Genomic DNA, 24,635 nt, shown 5'->3' with positions numbered 1-24,635 from the left:
TTCTAAACAATTCAAAGTGGATTAAGTAATTGTGTGACACTTCATTAAGAAAGGAACCCAACACTTCTGTAGAATTCTTACCAGATATTTTCCTTCTGAGATTCAGTTGAAATTTATTTTACTAGACAAGTCAAAGGTGAAATAAAAATGTTCTCATTTTAATTTGATTCACAAGCAGAGCACATTGTTTTAAGGCATTTAAGATGTTTAGATTATAATTCTTTGCGAGCATATGCAAAATTAGACTTGAGAACCAAGCTATAGACTGAGAAGTTCAGGTTGGAAATTTAAGAAGAAACCCCAGATGCACACTTGCTTTAGGGGACAACGTGGTTCTTGTTCTTCCAAGAGGTTGCTTTTGAGTATGTGTTGTATTTATGTTAAAAATGGCAAAGAAATATTAATACACCCTCTACCTTTGAAGAGAAAGGTTGCCAATATCATAAATACACCTTTTTATTTAATTGCTATTTCAGTCCAGGTTTGAATGCTTCTGATCTAAATCTAATCACTGGAAATTCTCCCATCTTGGATACTACGTGCTCACTCCCAGGCTTCTAAAAGAGCTCACAGCTCAGTTGCTGTATCATTTGTTAATATAAACTTACTGTGTTGCTACTGGTGCTTTTCCATGAAGGTCACTCTATGTTATTTATTAGTTAATTAAGTAACAGACAAAGTTCCATTTCCTGCAGATCCAAATTATCCTCTAATCTCAGCTCCATGTTTTCTGGCTTCTAGACACACAATACTGTAAAACAAAAGTAAATAGCAATATAGGAAAGATTACAGTCTCCATCTAGTTTTACATTAATTCTTTTGCTGGCTTTTTTTTTTTTCTGTTGGCTTCTGCAAAGCTGTGGACTAAACCCAAACCACTGAATAGACCAATAACATATATTTCACTTGTAATGGGCCCTCTTATTTTAATGCTGCAGTCTCTGGGTGTTTTATACAAAATTATGTTGCTTTGCCTTCAGTAATTTCCTCCTCCATTCCCTCTGTATAGGCAGAGGGAATACAGAAGAAAATAATTAGAATGAAATTTATATACCTAAATTGATCTGAACCTTGGAAGAAGGAAACAGTAAGACAGGAGTTTTCATGTAGCATTTGGTTTGCATTACTGCAATACACTGAAAAAGATTCACAGTAAAATAACCGTTATCTAAGGAGATATGGATAGAAATACAAAGGAATATTTTTAGAAGGAGAAGAAAACAAAGGAGTAGTCATGGATTTGGATGAGTCTGTTTAAGCTGAAGAGTACATTGGAGAATATGCCATGGAGAACAAGTTTGCACTGGAAAGACAATGGATTTGATGATTTAATAAGTCTCATACATCTGAACTGTATGATTTCACCCCCAACAGAACCTTGTTCTCTTTGTACTCGCTGTTCCACAGAGCAGTAATTACTGCTAACAATGTGTCTGCTTGCTGGGGCTTTCAATGTGCCAATCGTGGTGCAAATTTATTCATCATCTAAAATATGCCGAGCACTTCCACAGATGGGGTTGTGAAAACAGCAAATTTAGATGTTCTTCAAGTATTCAAAATTAGATCTCACCAGGGAGACACAGACAGGCTCCTCCTATTCTGCACCAGAGGTAAGTGGGAAATACTCTGAGAGCACCTAAGCAGTTTCAGCATTGGCTCTTCATAAGTCTTGTTTTTTTCCCACTGGAGAAGGGTGTCCCTCAAAATGTTTCACACTTCAGTCTGGATGAGGATCCACGCTTCATCCAAATAAACAGTCAGATCCTGGAAAAGTGAGATGTGCTTTCACAGTGACATTTTTTGATTTGTCTTTCTTTTCATATCACAGCAAGTATCTGAAGAATTTACTCTATGTTTCAAAGTATTTCTGCTGTTTCTCTTACCAACAGCATTAGACAGCACAGACATTGCAAAAAACAAAACCAAACCCAAACAGTGTTAAATGCCCATTGCTTTCAAATCCAGACATGAACAACAACTGCCAGTACATTATAAAGTGCCTCCTGTCCCTGATTGCCATCTCTTGGTGTCCCCTCCAAACCTGGTACACAGGCACACAGCTGTTCACAGCTGTTACACAGAACTCATGGCTTTCAATGCCCATGGGAAGATATTTCCTTGGCTTACAAGGCCATGCATGAGAGAAGGGAAGACATTAAGTCAAATTCATCAAAGTGAAAAAGAATGCAATGTATAAAAATTTAATAGTATTTTCTTAGAACATAGGGACAATTTTATAAAATTCTTCTATTGGAGAGCTGGCCCAGAGATGCTGGCAGGCACACAGCAGGTCTCAGCTTTGACATGAAGTGAACAGAAGAGTTTAACACCTGTTCCTTGGACTCCAGATTACTAGGGAGCAAAAGTAGCTGTGGAAGCTCTGAGGCAATACATGAGTGGAATTTGTTGGGATGGAGAAAAAAAAATCCAAGCAACAGCAGATGCATTTAATGTGATACACAGAAAGATGAGGGTTAATCTTGTCTCCTTAAAGCTTTTCCCTAGGTTACACTGGTGATGCTGGGATGTCAGTATCAGCCAGGGCAGCAATTATTCACTTCTTAGAAGCTTAAGCTACATGTGGTAAGAAATTTAGAAATTACAACACCCTAAAATGTTGTAATGTTCAAATCCCTTCTTGGGTTTTTGAGACCACTTACAAAATTCCCATCCTTTCTGAGCATTAAGAGTGTGTAGGGCTGGTTGAAGCTTGCCTCAGAGCAAAACAGCTTTATCTTTCTGAGTTTGCAGCAAGTAAGGAAATTGTCTGCTGCTGTGTATCACTAAGTTAATGAAAACACTATCAAAGGGTTGCATTTGAGCATCTTTATAAATGTTGTCTTTTGAAAGGAACGTAATGGGCACTGGCTGAAATTTAGTACTGTGGTTTAAGAAACAGAGGGTTTTTATGAGACACTAACTGAAATTTAAGAGCTGTGTTGGGTTTGCTTCTTTTTCCCATTTCAGAAAGTTCTAAATTACAAAATGCTGGTCGCAAGCAATCGGTTTCCAGAAGCCTGAAGCACCTTTTCCATTCATCAAACAAGTTTGTGAAGACTCTGAAACGGTTTGTCATTCCTTCTATGTTCAAGACATTCTGAATTTTGGCACTTGTTCTGTATTAGAGAAAAGCACCTTAGAAATATGTGGGAATATGCCACTACTGATGAGACAGCAACTGGTCAGAATGAACTGATAAAATCACAGATGTGTGACAGGAAAGAAAAGGGCTCCAGCTCCTACTGAAATCAACAGAACTTTTTCCTTGTTACTTTTGGAAGTGGATTCAAATTGTTGCAGGAGTGAAACATTCTGTGCAAACCCAAAGTGCAGCCACTGAGCTGTTTGAAAGCACTGCCTCTGTTGCTGCTCATTAATGGAATTATGACATTTATTCATTCATAATATAAAGCACAGAGCTCAGATAACATTTGCAAAAAGGACACACATAAGAATCTCTGACATCCTCAGCTGGGTTTGCAGCCCACTGTGACCCAACTCTCAGCCCTGATAATTTGTTTCAGCAAATGGAAGTTGCTTATTCTGAATTATTTCTTCTTTCATTCATCAGATTGTTCAATTTGCATTTTCTTCTTTGTATTTTGATAAGAGTTTGATTCTTTCAGAAGAGCTCTCCAGAGGCTTTAAATTCCCTGCAGTAACTACTTAACATATGTAATTAATTGTGAGGGTAAATATTGAAAGGAATGGCCTCTATAAACAGGTTTGCAGATATGTCAGCCAAATTACACTCAATTATACCAATGTAAATCCATAATAACCCACCTGATTTCAACTGAGTTACTTCAGTTTTGCTCTGAAGTACAGGAAGGGAGAACTAAGCACATTAATTATAAGTTTTAGTCAAATTTCTGATTTCTAAAGGGCATAAGGTCTCTACTGTGTACTGTGCACTCTGGCAAAATTCTCCCTGAAACTGATGTCAGTGGCTTGCACGGATCCATAATCTCTTCAAATATGAGACTCTTATAGGCTCACATAATCTAAAGTGATAAACTTCCCAAATATCTTTTCAGAATTGACTGACTGAAGTTGCCATGACCTTATACTACACCAAAGTTTGGACCAAATGATTCGCTTTGTCTTCTCAGCACTTAACATCTATGATTCTTTGACTAAATTTGGCATGGATGTGAATAGACATGAAAGGTGTTTGATAGTGTTTCCTTCTCTCTTTAGGGGACTCTACTTATCTGTTATACTTTTTTACAAAGACAATTTGTTAGTAACCAATGAAGATCAAATCCCAATTGTGGAAATCGATGACTCTCACAGTAGTTCAGTTATGCAGGATTTCCTGTGGTTCACAAAGGTAAATGGGAGTCTCATTTCATCTATTGCTTCTGCAGATTTGTTGCTGGTATTGCATAGGCCTTAGCTCATCACTCTGAATGTATGAAATGTTGTCATTAAAAGCTGAATGATGAAGTGCTTTATCACTCATATTAAAGGCAATTTTCACAAACCAGTCACATGACTTAAATCCTGACTGGACCACTGACAGTGATGCAATTAACTCTTAAGGTATGATCCTAGATGAGTGATTGCTCTGTGGGAACTTACAGATTTTATGGACATTTAGAACAAGAGCCTAAAGAAACAATCAGGGGTTTTAAATTCGGTGTTGTGGTTATGCCATTACTCAAGTTGTCTCACACTACTTTTTTTATACCACAAAGAACAGAAAATCAGTGTTGGCAATAGTCCAGAATCAATTGAAACAGGTTTACAGAACACCTTCTGTGTGAGTCATTATCTGTGTCACTTATCCAGTCAGCTGATTGCCATCTGCAGAAACACAAAATGTGCAGTATCTACTGATTTTTCCAAGTCCAAAATGCATTTTAATATCACTTCTGCTTTTGCAAATGCTGAGAACAAGAACTGGTTGAAGTGGATGTGTTTTTGCAGTTGTCCTGCATGTGGGATGACATCAGGTGGCTGAGGCAGAACATGGCTGTGTCTGTGTCCTCATCCACAGCACTCCAGGCCAGGCAGAAGATGCTTTCAGCAGCAGCACAGCTACAGGTGGGTCCCATGGCATATTTCTGGCTGCTAGCTCAGTGACTTTCTGATCTTCAAGGGACAGAGCTGCCAGCTGTCCTTTGTCCTTGACTGTTCTTTGGAGCAGCATTCTCATCTCCAGTGAAATGAGGCACTGAGCCTCTCCTGCCAGGAAGGAAGCAGTTACATTAAGAGTAGGAATAACAAAGGGAAGCAACAATAGAAAGAAAGCACAAAAAAGCCAGATGAAGAAACCAACAGATATGAACCAGCAGAGAAGCCTGTGAGTGTGCAAATTGGGAATCCAAAGTTGTAATCTTAATATTTGCTGCTCAAAAGTCTCTTATAGGCCTATTCATTATTAATTATTGATCTATTAATGAAGTATTTAAACTCTGTTCTATTCCAATGTCTATTCCAATGCAACCTGAGTAGAACAGAACAGGTCACTTAAATCCTTCTGTGTCTCAGTTCACTACTTGTTATGCAAATAGAAATTAGACTTTGTCCAGCAGAGCATTTCTACCTGCATTGTAAAGCTCTGAAGCTGGGTTTCACAACAACATGAAATCTCTAGATGGCAGGCAGACACTTTCATTAAAATAGTTACTTTTGTGGGAAATTATGTTTTCAAAAAGCTGTGTGCATGGTTGTTACAGAAAAAGTATATCCAGGCCTCACTTTCTTCTTTTGTTGAAGTCAGCAAAGCTTCCCAGAAAATCTGTGGTACAGTCCTGGCATTACTGCAGATCCTCACTGCTGGGCACTGTGCTGGCCACACATCACCCAGCACAGTGACCTGGCCTGCAGCAGCTGGGAGAGCCACACACTGTGGGGCCATTGTTAACAACATACATGTGGGGTTTACTTTACACCTTTTGAGTATGCTGTGCAGGAGAGCAGCCTTCCTGGGCAACCACCTGTCTGGAGTAATTTCCCAAAAGTGCCCCGAAATGTATCAATGCCTTTTATTGGAGGACCACCTGTGTTAAGCAGCAGCTGCTTGTCAGTCCTTGGAGCTGTCAGTAGAGAAAGTTTTAACTGTATTTGCTGAATATTCTGCCAGTGAGGTTGGCTCAGCACAGGTAGCACACATTTGGTTAGCTCAGGTCCATCCCTCCTTTAACAGAGAGCATTGGGACACACCAAACATTCCCAGTGCTTCGTGGTTCTATTTGCTACCAGAGATGCAAAGTGCAGAGCTTGAAACACAGAGACACAGCCCATGTGGTGTGTGTGGTGCCCTGCTGAAGTTTTGCCAAATGCATTGCCCTGAATGTCTGTTCTGTTTGCTTGGTCCCTGAGGGGCACAGGGATTGTCACCAGCTGCCACCCTCTAATGGTGTGTGGCCCGATGGGACCTGCTAGTGGAAGGATCTCAATAAAGTTTATATGGTTGAATACTTTTTATTGAGGCAGTTAATAGACTAACTCTGCAGGATTTTAGGACAGAATGGAAAAGATCAGTGATGACACAGCTGCTCAGGGACTAGATCAGTAGATTCAGAGACAACAGGGACTTAAACTTTGCCTGTTGTCACCATCAGACAACTAAAACAAAGCACAAGTGATGGGGTAACAAGCTAAGCAGACACAAAACTTTTTTAGGATTGATAGTAGTAGGTCCCCCATTCCCTGTGCTGGAATATCATTCACAACATAGTGGCAGTAAAGAACTGTTTGTTTTCATCTGGGCACATTGACTTGCTGCAGTGATTAATGACAATTAGATGGCTAAGTACTACTGGCAGGGTCTGCCCCAGCTGGAGACACAAGGATTAGTACAAAGTGTACACTCAAAACACCCAGAGTCAGTCAGAGAAGGAAACAAACCCCAAAAGGCAGAACAATTTTAGAAGGGAGAGGAGAGGGGCTATATTGATATCAGCAGTCTGCCCTGGAAAGAGATGCACAAAGGTAAAATAGACAACTTATGCCATCCAAACCCAGGTACTGTGTTGACTTCTGAGAGTTTATAAACAATTTAATAATATTAAAGTTGATAAGTAAATATTGCCTGCTAAGTGCAGATAATTAATTTCAGTATAATTTATCAGTTTACAATGTCATTAAGTTAATGTACAGCACTTCCCTAAAGATACAATGTGCTTCATTGTGAATTCAGGTTTTCATTTTACACTACCCTTCTCCCTATCCAGCTTACTGTAGATCTCTTGAAAAATCACAAAGTAATGAGCATATTTTAAATGTTAGGCATTTTTCTTTTAGACATCTGGGAATCTCTTCAGTGGCTGGTCACTGGATTGAGTGTGTTTGCACCTATAAGCAGATGCCTTACTGTGTGAAGAAAGGGATTTTAACCAAAATATGTATTTTATGTGGAGTCTTTTAAAATTACTTTTCTTTAATCCTCACATATTTTCCTGGAGAGCTTTGCCTTGGTAGTTTTGTTAGTTTCTGCCTGTTTTGTCTAGCACATTCTTGGTATCTGAAGTAAAAGGGTTCGTGTCTCTTCAAATCCTGTGCTTCACAAACACACTCCATAGTTTAGCTCCAGAATTATTTACATTCAGCACAAACATGAGGATCTCTTACTTTTGTTGCTCAAAATAATCTGAATAATTTTAAAACTGAGAATGGAGATTATAGTTAATGAACACAGCAAAAAAATATTTAAAGTTTCTGTTATGAATGATTTGGGGAAAGAGGAAGAATTTTATATGATCTCTGACATTTGGTTCTGGGAAGGTTCAGATAAGCACCCAGCTCTTAAGTTCAAACCAAATGAATCACCAGCAGACCAACAAGTGCTTTCAAAAATTGCATCCTTCACCTTTACATGACTGGGCAAAACTAGGAAATTTGGCCTAAATATAAATGGGTGAATTAATTCACCTTTTACAAAGGCATTGAGTTGTAATAGTCTTTCTGAGGTTCTCCATTAAACATTGGAGTAAACACTACTGGACCAAATGCATCAGAGGATCCACAACTCAATCTACAAACACAACCTAAGGAAAAACATTTCCTTTTGTCACTAAATTATATGACTGTAAGGCAAGGGTTGGAGAAACACAGAGTGTCTCATTCTTAGTGAAGTCAATAGGACTGATGTCAATGAGCACAAAGTTATGTTTCAAACAATATGTGATACATAACTTTCATTTTATATTTGTTTTCTAGAATTTGCTGGGAACTCACAATTTAGGCAGAGTTTTTTATGAGCCAATCAAGGATCGACATGGCAATATGCTGATAGTTACTGTAAGAGAAGTGGAGAGTCTGTACTCATTTTTTAATGGCAAATGGATGCAGGTATCCAAACTACAAAGCCAGAGGAAATCCCTCTCAACTCCAGAGGAGCCAACAGCATTAGACATCTTGCTTATAACAATCCAGGTAGTGCTTTGCTTCTCTTACTGTGTGTTATTTGCTTTTGTAAAGCCTGTGCCAGAGCTCTGATTTTTGGAAGTGTTTTGTAGAATTTCAGGCCTTAGTCCAGTGCCCAATAAAATTAATGGCAAGGCTCCCATTGAGAGCAAAGACTTATATTACTTCCAGTGGGTCTGGGATCAGATCTTTAATATGCAAAATATCCATGACATTCTAAAGAAATTACTTCAAAGTCCTAGCAGAAAATAGTAGTTTCTATCGATTTTGGGAAACCAGGCTATGGAATTTTGTACCATGGGATATAAAAAAGCTTTAAAATTCTCTGGGATGTTCTTAAGCACCTATACAGACACTTAGAATTTCTATACTCTGTAAGATTTTTCCATTCAACCTTGAAAACTAAATCTCAGTTTTAAACTTTAATGTTCTACTTAATAAATTTTTTCTGTGGGGTTCAGGGTTCCTTAGAGCCACTAAGGAATCCTTCACTGACCATAACCCCACTTTAATTTCTGCATCACATGCTCATAGACTTGCAATTAAAAAATGCCAAAGTAGGGACTGATCTTAGAAGCTGCTTGGCACACTCAGCTCAGTCACCATCCCTGAGAGCCATGGGGGTTCAGCCCTTCAAGAATTATCTCTGAACTCACATTAAACAAAGATAATTTTTGTTAAATTTAATACATGTTTTCTGTAGGTAACAGCAGCCAATCTCCCTAAAACTGTTGCACAGTTACCCAAAATACCAGACAAATCCTTAGTCACTTCTTCAGCACTGTCCATGAGATGATGGCTGCTGTGGATAATTTTTGCATTAGAGGCACTTTCTTGGGTACAGACTCTGCTTTTCATACCGGGAAGTGACGGGCAATCAAAATATATGTTACCAGGTTTTAGGAACGTTAAAAAGTTTCCAAAAGAAAATAAAACTTACCTGATCTATGCTACATTTAATGTATTACAATGTGTTAAAGGTGCAGAAAATTGTCAATCTGGGCAAAAGTTTTATATTAGGAAAAGCAAAATAGAGGCCTGATCAGATTTCCACAGAGATCCTAGTGGAAAAAATGTTCCCCTAATGGTTTACACATTCCTATCTAATGCCCACCCTTTCTTCTATTACTTGTTTAATCATCAAGTGGGTATTTTGTTCATGAAGTGCTTGTGAAAATGAGGGTCTAATTGCACTGGTCAGAGCCAAGCATAGCACTGGCAGATAATCTGATGGTTCAAAGAGAAAAGGCATAGGGCCAGGTGTCTTAATCCTCACCCACTGCAGAAGCCCACATTTCTCAGGATGGATGGCAGCAGACATCATTTTTCAGGTAGTTTTGGAGAGCTGCTATACATAGCTCTAAAAGTGTCTCCTGGCCTCAGCAAATTCACCATCAATACTAATTTCTTCTAAGCTCTATTTGTTGATAAAGATATTTGTTCAGAAAATGCTGCCACTAATTCTATTTTGCAAACTACCAAGCCCCATGCTGACAGGGATCTTCCTGTTGACAGCAGGTGATACAGAGCAGGTTTTGGAGAGATGTGGGCTGGGATTTCCTTGGGGACACTCCTGGCTCCTGCAGCCCCTTCCTTCCAGCTCTTCCCCAGCGCTGCTCTGCTCCCTCTGTGTAGCCACGAACCAAAACCTAAACCAGGGAACTGCTGGGCTGAAAAACAACTGCTCATTTTCCCAAGTTGTTTTTCAGAAGAATCAGTTCCCTGACCCGGCTCACCACTGAAATGATCAGACAGGAGGCAGAGCTGCGGGTTATTTAAGCCAGTTTAAACACCACAGTTGCAGAAGACTGAAACCTCAGGTTGTCAGAGCCAGTTCCTGCATGACATGGAGACCTTAGAGATCCTGTGTATGGCTTTAAGTGAGAAACTGTCCAAGTGCACCCAAACTACCAGAGATTATTCATATTCTTAAGCATGTGCTTAAATGCTTTTTGAATTGGGAACAAGGGCTGTAAAAACATTTGTTGCTTTTTGCTCTGAAACTCTTCTGCTTATGTGGAAAAAAGTATGAGATTTTAATGCAGGACTGTTTCCCTTAAAACAGGACATACTTTCCTATCACAAACGAAGTCAGCAGCGCCTCCCTCCTGGCTTGTATCTGGGTTACCTTAAACTCTGCAGCTCTGTGGATCAGATCAAAGTGCTTGTGTTGCAGAAGCTGCCCAATGTCCTGTGTCACGTCAAAATCCGAGACAACAGCAACGTCTCCAAGTAAGTGAACACACAGATACACACAGAGAACAGTTGTTTAAAGTTGGAAACAATGGATCAAACGTTAATGCCAAGGCAATTCTGCCATTGCAGCAGCAGGTTTGGCTGTGGTGTGTGCCACCCCAGAGAGCCCTGCTGAGCTGAGCAGGTGCACCTGGGTTTTCCCAGCAGTCTGAGGATCCATCCAGAGCACGTGGATAGGGGCTCATTGGTTTCTAAGGATGGTATTCCATGGTTATTCCAATCCTGCCCAGGGGTAACGATCTGTTCAGAGGATTGTAGTCTGCAGCCCTGACTCAGTCTTCAGTGGGTTCAGTACCACCTTTCCATGGATTGTCACTGACTGTGGGGCATTGGTGTGGAGAATTTTTCTGTTGATTCTCTTATATGATATCTGTTTTTTTTCAAGCTAAACCACAGCAATTGAAAACCATATTTATAAATGCAAACACCCAGCACACTGCTGTGCTCTGGGAAAGCCATTTTCCCCTTGTCCACTGCTTCCCTCACCCACTGGCAAGGGCCCTGTTTGAATGCCTGGTCCTTGCCTGGGGGGCAACTCATTTTACTGAGCTTTTTCTGGAGCTTTTTAATCCCACATATTTCAGCAACCAGCTGAGAATTTTGCATGAGGAAAAAGGAACTGGATATTTACATAGATAACAAGGATATCCAGAATGTAGTAGTGAACGCTAACAATGTTGGAAGGAACATAAAGGCTAAGGCTTCAGAATTTATAACAATCCCAACTCTTAAAGTTTAAGATCAGATCTTTATTTAGCAGCGATTATACCACAACTATTACTTGTCTTGTAGTGGGGTTTCCTGTACATTCTTTTTTTTTCAATGTTTGATGCTGGCTGCTATTCAAGACTGAATAGCAGATTGAATTAGGGATTGGATCCAGAACTATGATTCCCATGTTTATCAGGTCTCAAATAGAGACATGTGGAGGAAAGCAGGAAGTTCTTTGGTTGCAGTGAGTAGAAGACAGTCCTTCACAGAGATCAAACTTCCTGTTAATTGTAACAATTTCCAATGCATGTTTTTTAAAATATTGTGGTAGGTAGGGAATGAAGAATGTAAAAAAAAAAAAAATAAAAACTGAAATGAGAAGTCTTTCTGAAGTATTTCAAAGGCAGTTGGACTTCAGAGGAATGTTCAGCCTGATGTACATGTGTTAGAAAAATAAAACTTTTCAAAGTCCAATCAAGATTGCACAAGTTTAGAATGTTTTGGTATATGAGGATTAAATGATCAACAGATCCCAAATGCACATACACCGAATTCCTGCTTGTGCATTGAACTGTTGTTATATTTCTAATTTTAACTTGACTCAACATACAGAGATGAGTGGGAATGGATCCAAACACTTTCTGGCTCAGAATCTGTGGAAAGTATGGATCATGCTTCAGACTGCCCTACTCAATTGTTCTTGTATGAGCTCCAGACGGCAGTGAAAGCTCTCCTCAAACAGATCAATCTACCTCTGCATCAGGTACTTGCCTTTGTGGGATTTATCACCTTTTTAAAACCCCGTTCCTAAGAAGCAACAAAAAGCTACAAACTGTGCCTCTGAAAAGTAGGGATTCAGTGTCAGGGTTGCAAGAAAAGCAAAGCAGAGAAGTTTTATATCCATTATTCTAAGGGGGAACATCAGTAAAACAGTTCTTGTCCTGGGCATGCAAACATTCAAGGATTAAGAGACTAATTTCAACTACCTGCTATTTTTTTCATCTTTGAGCTTATTTGTGCAACTTCAGGCAGGTGCAAATAAGCACATTTACATGAAAGTAGTCATTTTGAGCACCTTTACCAACATGACAAAGAAAAACAGGCATTTTTGCAAGCAAGTACAGCAAGTGACTGTTTTCTGAGAGTGTTTCTGTTTCGAGTGAGGCTTTAGGAAAGGCCTGGTAAAGATAGAGCATTTTGCTTTTCTTTTGCACACAGATGAATGTACCCCTTCTAAAACACAAAGTCCCAGACCTCCAGATTGCTGTGGGTGAGGAGAGGTGTCTGGCTTCTGGCTTTACATTTCGGTACAAGAAATGCATATGTGAATAAATAAAGTCAGGGAGAATAATCTATGATGTGAAAGATCCATGAAAAAATAAGCTAAGAAGTTTGTTTCTTGTTTACATGAATTCCATTTTATTTTGGTCTGCAAGGGTAAAGAGGTCTTAAAGTAGAAGTAAATCAACTTTATATTCACTTCAAGGTCTGTTTGTGCAGCTAGAAAGATGTGGTCTTAAAATAAATTAATCTGGTTCTACATTTCTTGATTTTGAAAGGTTTAGACTTTGCTTTTAAAAAGGAATCCATCAGTGCTTCACCTTCTAGCCTGGGAAGAGCCAAGTAAGACTCAAGTAAATCCAAAATTAAGACAGATGGTGTGCTGCCTTGTGGTCAGTCACTCTAATTCAATAGGGCTCTGTACAGGTCTCTATGTTATTGCATTTTCTTGGAGGTTATACCTTTTGTGCAACTTTTTTTTTTCTTTTACAGTTAGGGAATAAAATATTGAAATCATGGTGCAATATGTTCCTGAGGCTGCAGCTCAGCCAAGCATCTGAGCTCATCTATTGTGCCTGAGAGATAGACATCAGCATGACCTTGCAGTTAAACACAGATGCAAATGGCCTGATGGCTCAGCACCAAATTTTTATGTTAATGAATTGCATTTTTAATTCCACGGATTTATTTATGTATTTTTATTATTTTTGTGGTAACCAGGAGCAGGGACAGTGGCACTGGGGCACAGCCAGGGCAGAAGGCAGTTCTGCAATAGCAGCTCTGAGCAGCCTCAGGCCACTTCTGCCTGGGCCATTTTCTCTTGCTGCAGCACTTGTTAAACCTGCTCAGTGCTGTGTTGAGGGAGGGCTGCATATTTCTCTTAACCAACCCTAAATTGAATCTTAAAGGTTTTTAATTGAATCCATTTTCATGTTTTCACATAATTATGCAATCATAATCTTGAAAAGCACATGGCATGTGATCATTTTCTGCCTAATAAGAAACATAAATGTTGTTTTCAGGGGGGCTGTGTCTGTGTGTGTTGTTTTAATGTGGAACATTGCAGCTTTAAATCTTTATTTTATGTAGTGACATGAACCCACATTTAGCCACCACCCCCCCACCCCCGCCCCAAATATTTACGTTTTATAAAAATTCCGAGCTTGATGTTGTGCAAATTTTCTTTAATGTTTTATATCATTTGGGGTGTTGTTTATATAAGTGCCATGTTGTAATTCTCTCCTATTCCTTCCCCCGCGCGTGTCCCTGTACAGGCTAAGCACTTCCGTCTGTACACACAGGAGGTGTTGGAACTGGGTCACAATGTCTCCTTTCTTCTCCTGCTCCCCGCCCCAGACGACGTCTGCACTGCCCCAGGACAGAATAATCCTTACACCCCACACTCAGGATTTCTTAACCTCCCTCTTCAGATGTTTGAACTCGGTATAGTAGCTTGCTTCACCTAGAAATATTAACCCAGTCTCCTTATAATAAAGTCACAAAGTTGTATCTGTTTTCCCCCTTGTCCCAGTGGAGAGTCAATAAATCACATGATGGCTTTGGCAACAACGCTGCCTATAACGGTGTACAAGTTACAGAGGGAGCAGGGCGCTTAAAGCATTCACTGTAGCCATCGTTATTGAAATGCAAAGCAGAGAGCAAGGCCCACAGTTATCCACTATGTGTCTAGAAGCTCCTTTGCAAGATGATGTTCTTTCAAACACAGAACCAAGAGAAATTACACATGACACAGCAAGGCTGGAGTGTGACAGGAGATGTAAAAAACATCTCTCTGCATTGTCACAAGGATAATCGCTGGTTCTGTGATGGGGATTTATGCAGATCCTGATTGCAGATGGCCCTACTCAAGGTCTGACTCCTTCACAGCTTTGTGAAAGGTCTGAATAGATTTTCCCATGTGAGAGGCATCTTTTTCCTTTTGATACCTGGAAAAATGCAGGAGACTGTCCTATTGCTGTGGTGCAGCAAAAGCCTGTTTTGAAAAATGCCTAAGAACTGGACTTGAATCTCTTTCTTTGGAGAGCACATCTTGTGCTGTAGCAGATTCAGCTCTCTTCTTCCACTGCATTGCTGACTGGGCAAGAATTCCCCAAAACAGAGTTTTCCAGCTGTTTCACAGAAGGCATAAGATGCTTTAGCTTCAAGGTCCTCTATTTCTCATTTCTTCTTCTTTGGTCCACAGAGAAAAGGTTCCACATAAAAGCAGCTCATAAAGACTTAACAGTTCTTTTTAGAAAGAATATTAAAATGTGGGGGCTGCTGAGCCTTACACATCAGTCTGCTCTGTTTCCTTCTGGCCTGTAAAACTGGGGATCTTTCTTTCCTCTGCCTTGGAGAAGAGTGAAAGGTATGAGCCAAAACTGATCGACTAAGTACACCAGGAGCCACTGCAGGAGAGGCCTTAGTGGGGACTGTGTCCCTAGTGATGTCCCTCTCAGGTGTTTATGTGACACCATTACTTTCCTATCTTCTGTGTATCAGTGCCAAGTGCTGCTCAAATCACTTATGTAGGAGATTAGATATTAATGGAGTGTCTTGCCTTGCCTGTGTTTCTGCAGTCACAACTCATCCATGAGCTACCATCACCCAGCAACACAAATTGCATTTGGATCAGGCAGGAGTACAGTACTGGGTTTATGCCACATCAGCCACAGCACACAGTGGTGCCCATGACAGCTCTGGGGGTTTCTGCTGCCCCTGGGAGGACAGATGCCAGCTGAGCTGCCATACAATTATGAGTGGAACAGCCACACAATACATGGTGTAGCCTGCCAAGGAAGAGTTACCCCTTCAAAGGAAAGCTAATGTAATTGAATGAGAAGAGTTAGCTCAGTGCTTTGGGTCATACAGCCATGGCTGAAGTGCCCTAAAGCCAGACTTTTATCTTCAGATGTGCCACCCTGAAGCCTGTTGGCCTCTGAGTACGGAGCACATCACTTCTCCTGGTGAGAGGGGCCTGCTGCCTTGCTATGCAAATTAATGCACAGAGCATATTAATCTCTGATGCAAATAATCTCCTCACTAGAGGTTGTGCAGACTATTTGATTCTCATTAGGGGGACACAGGACAGGGGCAGGAGTGCCTCTCATTTCAGGGACACAGCCTGCATGGGTCTGACAAATCAATAGAGCCTGCATGGGATGGTGTGGCACTGGCAAATATGCAACAGAGCCATCTCCCAAAAGGCATTCCTGGTGCAGCCTCTCTGTTCAGCAATGTTGCTGCAGTGGGAAAGCAGTTCATGGTGGAGAAAACAGTATGGAAAGCTGAATTTTACTTCTGAGTATTTTTTTAAGTAAGCAGTCCTCTGGCCAAAGGCAGATGACATTTCAATACGACTTATTATATATGTATCCCTGATGTTCTATAAAGTGACTGTGATTCACATCTCAAATATTAGAAGCTTCCATTCCCCATTAGCTGGTGGCTACCAACTATATAATTGCATAACCACAAAAGACTACGTTGAAGTAACATTTGTTAAAGTAACATTAAAGGGTCTGACTTAAAACCACAAAGGCTCGAAACTTCAGCACTGGAGCCGAAACCGCAGCTGTAATTCACTCAGGAGTCCACCACATATGGCATATGTACTGGAAGACCACACACTATTCACACTGGATCCCTGCAATATCTAGGCATTGCTGAAACCAGAAGGTAGAATTCATTCTTTCACTTTTTAATGAGATTTCTATGTTCAGATTAGGCCTTTATTGTTAACACCAAAAATGTGATTGGATCTCTTAGTTCAACAAATTCTTCTCAATTCTTCTAATCATATTCTCAATTATTCTAATCATGTTGTCTAATTGTTTGTCAGGGATAAGTAGACATGGGACACTGTTTTCATTTCTTTTTTTTTTTTTTTTTTTTTTTTTTTTTGGTTAATATTTCTGATGAGAAGAATATATGCATTTCATACCTGGAACACCCTGAAAAATGTCCTGCCCCAGTCCAGGAGAGCAGCAGCAGTAAATCTGACTGGCACTCGCTGCTCTAACAAGATCTTGCTGTATGTTTGCATTTACTGCAGCACCAATGAATGGGGAAGTATTTCTGAAAACTTGCTCTCCCTCAGCAAGTTTCAGTATGTCTGCACTGCCATTTGGAGAGGTAACTGCTCAGTTTTGCCTGAGCAGTGGCAGGTTCTGGAATAATGTAGCTTTAACATACCAGGTAAATTAATATTTGCAAAGCTCTGTGGCACTGTAGCTGTTCTGTCTCTGTTACCTCTGGTACAGTTTGGATAGTTCTGTGCTGCTCCAAAGTCAAATTACACAAAGCAGGAGGTCATGTCTGAACTCTCTGTGTTACTCTTCTGCAGGAGACTTCAGAGGATGATGTGTGATAACACCTAAAAGAGTTTTAATTGTTTCCCCCAAACTCTGATATCACTGCAATGCTTTTCCTCCTGAGTCATTTACATTGAAGTTCCTGATTTAAGCCAGCATAGCCCAAGAGAAAGCTATCAGCCTTCAAAATAATCCTTTCATTCTGAAACACTCAATTAAAAAAAATAAAATATGAGTTTCATTTTCCAGTCATGTCACTACTTTCTTGATAAAAGAAATGATGAGCTATAAAAGCCTCAGAAATAGCCTTTCTGATTAAAGCTATCAAGGGAAAGATAGCCTCTGGAGCTACATACTAAGGGCCTGATTATCCCTTCACTTAGATATAATTAGAAATTACTCTTTTGAAATCAGTGAAGTTACAGACTAAATCCAGTGTAAATGAGAGGAGAACTGAAGCCTGGATTATTTATTTCCAGCTTAAAGAAACCCATCCAGAGTTAGCTACTATATTTAATAAAATTTGTGTTCTGCAAGCTAAGGATTTCATATTTCATAACCAGAATGTAACAATTTTCCTTTGCACTTGGTCTTTTCACAGTTCATTTTTGCTGTTACAAGGAAAAATTTATAAGCCTGTATTGCCGCCTTTCTGCTGTCATAGAGCTGGACTCTCTGAAAACCCAGCAGTCCCTGAGGGAAGCAATTTCAGACAGTGAAGTCGCTGCAGCCAAACAAAGACACCAGCAAGTTATAGACTACATACAGGTAATAGTCTGTTTCTGACTATTCCAAGGAGATTTTAAGGTGGCTTTCTTAAAAATTGCATGGGGCTGTAATTTGAAATCTAAATGGAGAATTATTCACAGACATCATAAAAAGACCAGTTGTATCAAAAGTGCAATTCTGTTTTTATGAAATTCAAACCCAGAACATGCTTTCCTTAGTTGTTGCTTTTATAGAAGGATTTTTATGGGTAAAATCAAATGACAGTTATACTAGACTGTTATAAAGAAATGTGTCAGCCTGCTTGTAAAACTCCCTCCCATCTAACGTGAGGTAAGCTAGCACCATGTCTGGGCATTCATTTGTGTAAGAGTTTTTCTTTGTCTGTATGAAATGGGGACATTTTTCACCGTGATAATGTGGCAATTAAAAAAATTAAAACGAAAATTCAGACTAGGTTGTGGAGACAATCTCCACCAACAATATCACACTCAGGAATACAGCTCTGCATTTCAGATGTCAAGCTGGCCCCAAAAGCAGCTGTGAGCCTGGCCAGCACCATGCAGTGGCACTGCTCCAGGCCTCCAGTGCAGGAGGATCACCAGTGTTACCATACTTGTCCAATTTGTTTATTCTCTGTCCTTCATCCTGAATTTCCTCTACTGTTCCCAAATCAAGACTTTACCTACTCAACTCAGGGTCTTTGAACTACACTCTGTTGTGCAGCATAGCAAACCCTGTCCTTCTGCAAACTATTTTGGCAATTGGTTATTTATAGATAGAGCTCATGACTTTTGCAGAGTATATCTACGGGCACAGTTGACTGTCTTTCTACAAAGAGATGCAAATAACTTTACAGCTCTATATTCTTAATATTCAAGCTGTCTTCTGTTGGAATAGGGGCCAAGACACCATTTATCCCATTGACAAGATGTTTGGCCCTCCATAGTTATGAACAAAAGAATAATATTTCTATTTATCTTTGTTCTGCATTCAGACCCCCTTTGCCTTGTCCACTTTTGGCAAACTGCAGCAGGGCAGAGAGGGAAGATCCATTTTACTTTCAGTCACCTCTCATTCTCACACTCAGAAAATCTAGCTTTCTTGCAGTCTGCAGAAGAATTTGAAAAATTTTCATCCTTCACATCAAACCCAAGCATTTGTATATTAATATACAGGTACTGTATAGACAGCTCTGTGTTCCTCTTCTCCAAAGTGTTTGAATCACATATCTATGCTGGGAAAATATGGGAGAACATTTTAAACTACCCTGTTTTGTGCTGAATTATTGTGACAGTGTATTAGGCTTGTCAGGTTTCCTCTCAAATGAAAACCAGCTGTATTCCACCTATTGGCAAAAATATCTCTGCCCACCACATACCGCAATCTTCAGTGGTGACCACGAAACCACAAGAGCATTTGTGTGATCCCAGATCTAAGACAGTGTTGAAGTCACTACACAAACCAAACATTGTAAAGAGCAAGGGAGTCTATATAAATGCAGTTCTGAAAAGGAGTCAGAGGGCAACTGAAAAGTAAAAATGATTGAAAAAACCCCAACCAGAATACAAAGTACTTGGAGTCTTTACCAGAATGTTAGAAAGGAAAGAAATCTACAGACATTGAAACTAAAACTGAAGTTAAACTGTAATTTATATCATATAATGCTTCAAATGCTCCTAAATTGTAAAAGAACCACAGTTCATTACAATGTCCTGAAGAAGAGCACCAGGTGAAAAACCAACCAGGATTTGCATTTTAATAAACTGCATGCAGGATGGTTCTTGTTTGGGGTTGAGGAAGGATCACAGAAAGGATGTATAAAATCTCTAAAATCAAATAGGTGAGATGTTTGCTAACTGGAATTCTCTTCATGGAGCTACACTGAAGTCTTGAAATTATGCCGGATTATGAATTAATCTCTGAACCATTTGCTATTCCTATTGATGTATATTCTTAGCTCAAATTAACTCAGTGGCATGGCTTGCACTGACATCATTGGAGTCAGGATTTCACCTTTACATAAAAATGGCCATACTAGGTTAAAACCAAGATCCATCTGCCCAGCTATCCTGCCTCCAACACGGCTCATCAGGAACTACCCCAGCAAATCTGGCATCTACAGCATCCCTTGGGAGTAAATTTCACACTTTGAATATGCATTTTGTGAAGTAGCTCCAGCTAAGAGAAGTCATCTCTGTCACTCTCTGATCCCTCTGCCACTCCCCTATCAGACAACTGCCACTGCACAAAGTACCCCTCACTTTTGCCTCTCCATTACTGACCTAGAACTCCCACTGCATTCTTGCAGAATGTAGCTTGTGTAACTGCAAAGCAGCTTCCCTCAAACACTGCAATATTAATAGGAAAGCTCACTTGAAATTCAGAACCTTTTATAGGAAAAGTGCAGGGAACTTCTAGAAAGGGCACTGCAGCAGGAGGGTATTTACTCACAGCTACTGCCATTTGATGGTTGCAACATTTGCTCAGCCATCAAAGATCTTGAATGGCTTGAAGATGACGTTAAAAGATGTTGAAAGTGCTCCATTACCAAAAGACTCTTCAGACCCACATTAAACAGTATCTTTTCTCTCTGCAGAGATACTTAAATCTACATCCTGCTATTGATTTAGGCACTTGTCTCTTATTGCCATCAACAGGCATGTCTTAGAACTGCTTTTCTGTAGATTTATACTTTTAAAATGCATGCAGACTAAAATGGTAAGGGAGAAAGTGCAGTTTGGCTCATAGCTGTGCTTCTGCCCTCCATTTATGTACCCACACGTGTGTATGTTCTTTGTTAAAGACTAGGTCTGACCTGAGCAATTGCTTTAACTTGGGTTTGCAAAGATGCTCCAGAAGTCTCACTTTTATTCCAGTAGAGAATCAAACCAACTTCCAGATGTTCTACAAACTGATCAATTTTTTATTCCATCAAAACAAAATTTTCATGTTCTTTCCATGTCAGACTTTAGGTCTGGATTCACCCCTCCTAACTACAAATTCTTAACTGAGGAACCTCTTAACCAAAATCAGTTCAGACCACCTCAATCTGAATGTTCTTCTGGGGGATCCTGCTGCTGTCTCTTGGCAGTAACTATAGACTTACTTGGGCACTTGAAAAAAGTACAGACTTAGGTAAAATTAATACTCAGACTTAACTGTATTTTGTCACTATTGTTTTCTCCACAGCAAATTGATGAGATCTGGAGGGACATGAGATGGATCACAGAAGCACTGCAGTATGCAAGATACAAGCAGCCAGCAGCAGGCCTGCCCATAAAGAAGCTTGTAGATCTTTCAGAAGAACAATCTCAGAAGAAAATGAGCTCCACCTCTTCACATCTAGATTGTCTTCCTTCACCTCCCTCTTCCCCTGAGCCTAGAATCCAGAGGAGAAAAGCTGTGAGTGGTAAGAGAACTCTTATTTGTTCACCAAGCACTCTTTGAACACACTTTTAATTATAACAGTTCTTGTATGTCTTTTTATAAAAGGAGTAAATTTTTTCACACAACTCTCAAGGTATTTTAACACTCATTTTATCAATCATTTGCCACTCAGTATCCTGAGATCCTTCTATAATCTCTACAGTCATTTTTTATTTTCAGCTACTCAGAATAACTGCTCATCATCAGCCAACTTTGTCACCTCACTGTTCCAGATCATTTAATGAACAGGTTGGAAGGGACAAGTGCTATCACTGGCTTCTCCATGATGTCCAGAATTCCAGTAAAATCCATCCATGATGAAAGCTGCCTGCTTCATTTGTTGCCTACACCAACAATCTGCTATTTTATATGGAGGGAGCTTTCTCTTCATCCCAATTACAGCTGCAGAGCCTATGGTAAAGAACATTACCAAAAGCTCTTCAGAGCTCTGACAATGTCTGTGTATTAATTGTGCACATGTTCAGAGTTTATTAGACTGATGAGACATGAGTTGCTAGCAAAAGCTACTGACCCATTCTCATCACTCATGTATCTATTATTCTTTCCCACAGTTTTCATTAATTTTACAGCATCTAACACAGATTTTTCATTAGTTTCCATTTGCCACCTTCTGTTTCTCTGGTATTACACCAAGTGTTCCTCTGCTCTGCAGCAATTATTTCTTATGCCTCTCTTGCTTTGTTTTGATAAAGCAAATTTTAGTGCCAGTAGTCCAGTTTAACAGCTGTTCTCACACACCTCTCAGAGTTCTCAGTGTTTTAGACAAACATTTTAAATTACACAAATAAGTACCCACCTCACTGACCATTATTACTTCTCTGCATAGCCAGAAAATTAAACTGATGAAAGAAATGTATCACAACAAATAAAGATGAGGCAAAGGAAACAGCAACACCCATTTTGCTAACAAAATAAGAACTTTGGAGAAAAATATAAACCACCATTCTGCTGAGCTGTCTTTAAGCAGCAAGTAAATGAAACAGTAGAAACAAAAGCAACAGATGCTGCATTAAACAACTGCCATGACCATTATAGTATTAATATTTTGGGGATTTTTCAAATTGGCAGTTTTATGCAGTTAAGGAAAATGAATAAATCTATTCAGATTAGATTTCATGAGGTTAAAAGAAACCTGAAGAGGCTGGTGTTTTGCTCCACTCCATTATACTGTGGTGTTCTTTCTCAGCACTCCTCCCTGTGCTGTTTTTCCCTTGTATTACAGACCATGAATGCAGAATAATCCTTGGCTCTGGCATAGTGGGAACTGCAGCATTATCTTGTCCTGCACACCCTGGATTCATTAATGCTGGGCTCTATGGCAATTTACACGAGCTCCAAGTGAGCAGCCAGCACTGTATAAAATCAATGTTTAATTCCTGGAATCTAAGATAAACTATCCAGGGCAATGGAGCATCAATCTATTCTATCACACATACCACTATTTCTTATCTTATTGATCCTCCTGAAGCCAAAAGACAGAAGCAATTTCAGTGCCAGTGTGGGACTTGGTCCACAAATATTTTTTTCAAATTTTTCAAATTACTTTTTGAATTAGTGTGTCTGTTTTGGATTTAAACACACAATACACCTGATGGCCAAAAGGGCATCAACCTCCATGTTGTGCCTTGAGCCTCTTAGAGTTGCACCCTGCTCACCATTACAGAGATATAAATCTACAGTAACTTAACTGGCATCTTTAATAATAACAGAACCTGGATTAGAGATTTTCTCTCTCACAAATCTCCATGTCTATGAAATTTAGTAGACAAGCAAGATATAAGAAAACATCCTCTCAGAACTTAATCCAAATTAAAATTATTTTTCCCTGTCTTTAACATAAAAAATTAATTATTTCTGGTTTTCCTAATTCTGCCACCACCTGTCTAACACATCTGTAACTCCTCCCTGATAAATCCTCTCTGACTGCCTTTGCTGTCACCTCGGCCCGTGGCAATTCCACAGAGGAAACACACGTTCATTTCCAGCACTGGAGATTTAAAATTAAGACAAAACCCACATAAACACCAGTTGAGGCATTTCTCTGCTGAGCTTGTCCCGTGGGTGCTAACCAGCTCTCCTTGCAGACTCGCAGCCCTGCTCGGATGAAGAAGGCTGCTCCGAGGTTTTCCTGCCAACCGACAGCGACTACGACTCCAGCGACGCGCTGAGCCCCAGGGAATCAGAGCTGCTGTACTCCTCCTGCCAGGACATCTCCCAGCAGGCTGGCAGTGGCCTGGGGGGCAGTGCACCCAACGTGCTCCAAGCCCACGACGTGAAGCCCTGCCTGGCGCTGAGGGAAAGCCTGACAGAGTGTGGAGCCTTGGACACCAGTGCTGAGAGCTGCACAGAGCAGATGAGCAGCCTGACAATGGCAGGGCTTACACCCAAAAGCACGGACAAGTCCTCCAGCTCCAAGCAGCCACTGGGCTTTTTAGGGAAAAAAAGGCTGGGGAAACACCAACATTACAACTACTTCAGCCGGCAGCACCGCTGGCTGCGCGTGCACAGCGAGACCCAGGTGGGCTCTCTGTCAGAAGGGATCTACACCCAGCACCTCATGAGATCTCCAGATTTGTCTCAAGAACCTACCTCCAGCGAGCAGGGGAAGATTCCCATCCATGGGTCTGAGAGCACTTTTGTACCTCATGCACCCAGCCTTTCAGAGGATGGGAAAGGCAAGGATGAGGAACCAAGGCAGGATGTCCACGTGGAGCCCTATGAAACAAGATTTCTGGGTGAGGAGGGCAAGTCCTGGGCCATGAGCACAGAGTCTGTAGAACACACAGATGTGCACAGTGCTATGCAACAGACCCTGAGTCCAGAGGAGCAGTCGGGTTCTGCTGCCCCAGAAGTTTTCAGCAGCACCCTTTAACTCCAGAATCCTGCACTGCTTCCCATCACTCCACATGAGAGATGAGTGTTGTGATCATAAAGGCCATACTTTCAAAACCATTGGTAAAAATTCAGCTCCTGAAATGGCAACTTCTGCCACTCTAAAGAATCCTAATCTTTTGACTTCATCACCAGGTTTCTGCTCTCACAGACATATCATCTGTCATGAAGTGTGCATTAATATTACTGGCATCTGCAGCTTTGCAGGTAGAGTCATAACAGTCACCACATAACAATGTGCAATTGAGTAATCAGGTTTTGCAGGTCTCTTCATTTCCATGTTTCTCTGAGCATGCAAAATTTTAAGCATGAGTGGTTCTGCCTGCAAGTTAGCAGAAGTTATAACATCCTTGGTGTCCTTATGTTAGGACTGTGTCCTAAATGTCTATTAATATGTTTCCCACCATCTCCTGCATTTTATCTACTTTTCAGCTTTTCTTGAATGGATTTAGGTTGGATATAAGTGAAATGCTAACTGGTCTAGTAACACAAATAGCCCAGAGTTTCTAGCCACTTAAAGAAATGAAAATTCTTTCAATATCTAGAAAATGTAATCAACTCCATCTCTGAATGCTGCCGGAGCCTGACATAATTATTGCAATTGTTTTGTCAGGAGCTTAGATTTCAAAT

General features: G+C 40.3%; 1 protein-coding gene across 1 annotated transcript in view; it reads left to right on the top strand.

The window, feature by feature from the left end:
* Window positions 1–23,985, top strand: part of ANKFN1 (ankyrin repeat and fibronectin type III domain containing 1) — a 119,094-nt gene extending 95,109 nt beyond the window's left edge. The window contains exons 12-21 of the mRNA XM_056505565.1: window positions 2,968–3,067; window positions 4,201–4,333; window positions 4,933–5,049; window positions 8,170–8,385; window positions 10,442–10,608; window positions 11,956–12,106; window positions 13,899–14,067; window positions 17,539–17,705; window positions 20,856–21,075; window positions 23,198–23,985. Of these exons, the coding sequence (XP_056361540.1) occupies window positions 2,968–3,067; window positions 4,201–4,333; window positions 4,933–5,049; window positions 8,170–8,385; window positions 10,442–10,608; window positions 11,956–12,106; window positions 13,899–14,067; window positions 17,539–17,705; window positions 20,856–21,075; window positions 23,198–23,985 (2,228 nt within the window). The remainder of the gene's footprint in view (window positions 1–2,967; window positions 3,068–4,200; window positions 4,334–4,932; window positions 5,050–8,169; window positions 8,386–10,441; window positions 10,609–11,955; window positions 12,107–13,898; window positions 14,068–17,538; window positions 17,706–20,855; window positions 21,076–23,197) is intronic.
* The last annotated feature ends 650 nt before the right edge of the window (window positions 23,986–24,635 follow it).

The sequence above is a fragment of the Oenanthe melanoleuca genome, chromosome 18, assembly GCF_029582105.1.
Source record: "Oenanthe melanoleuca isolate GR-GAL-2019-014 chromosome 18, OMel1.0, whole genome shotgun sequence".
NCBI classification, from domain to species: domain Eukaryota; kingdom Metazoa; phylum Chordata; class Aves; order Passeriformes; family Muscicapidae; genus Oenanthe; species Oenanthe melanoleuca.
The sequence above is the reverse complement of the archived record's forward strand: the minus strand, read 5'-3'. Positions and strand labels throughout refer to the sequence as shown.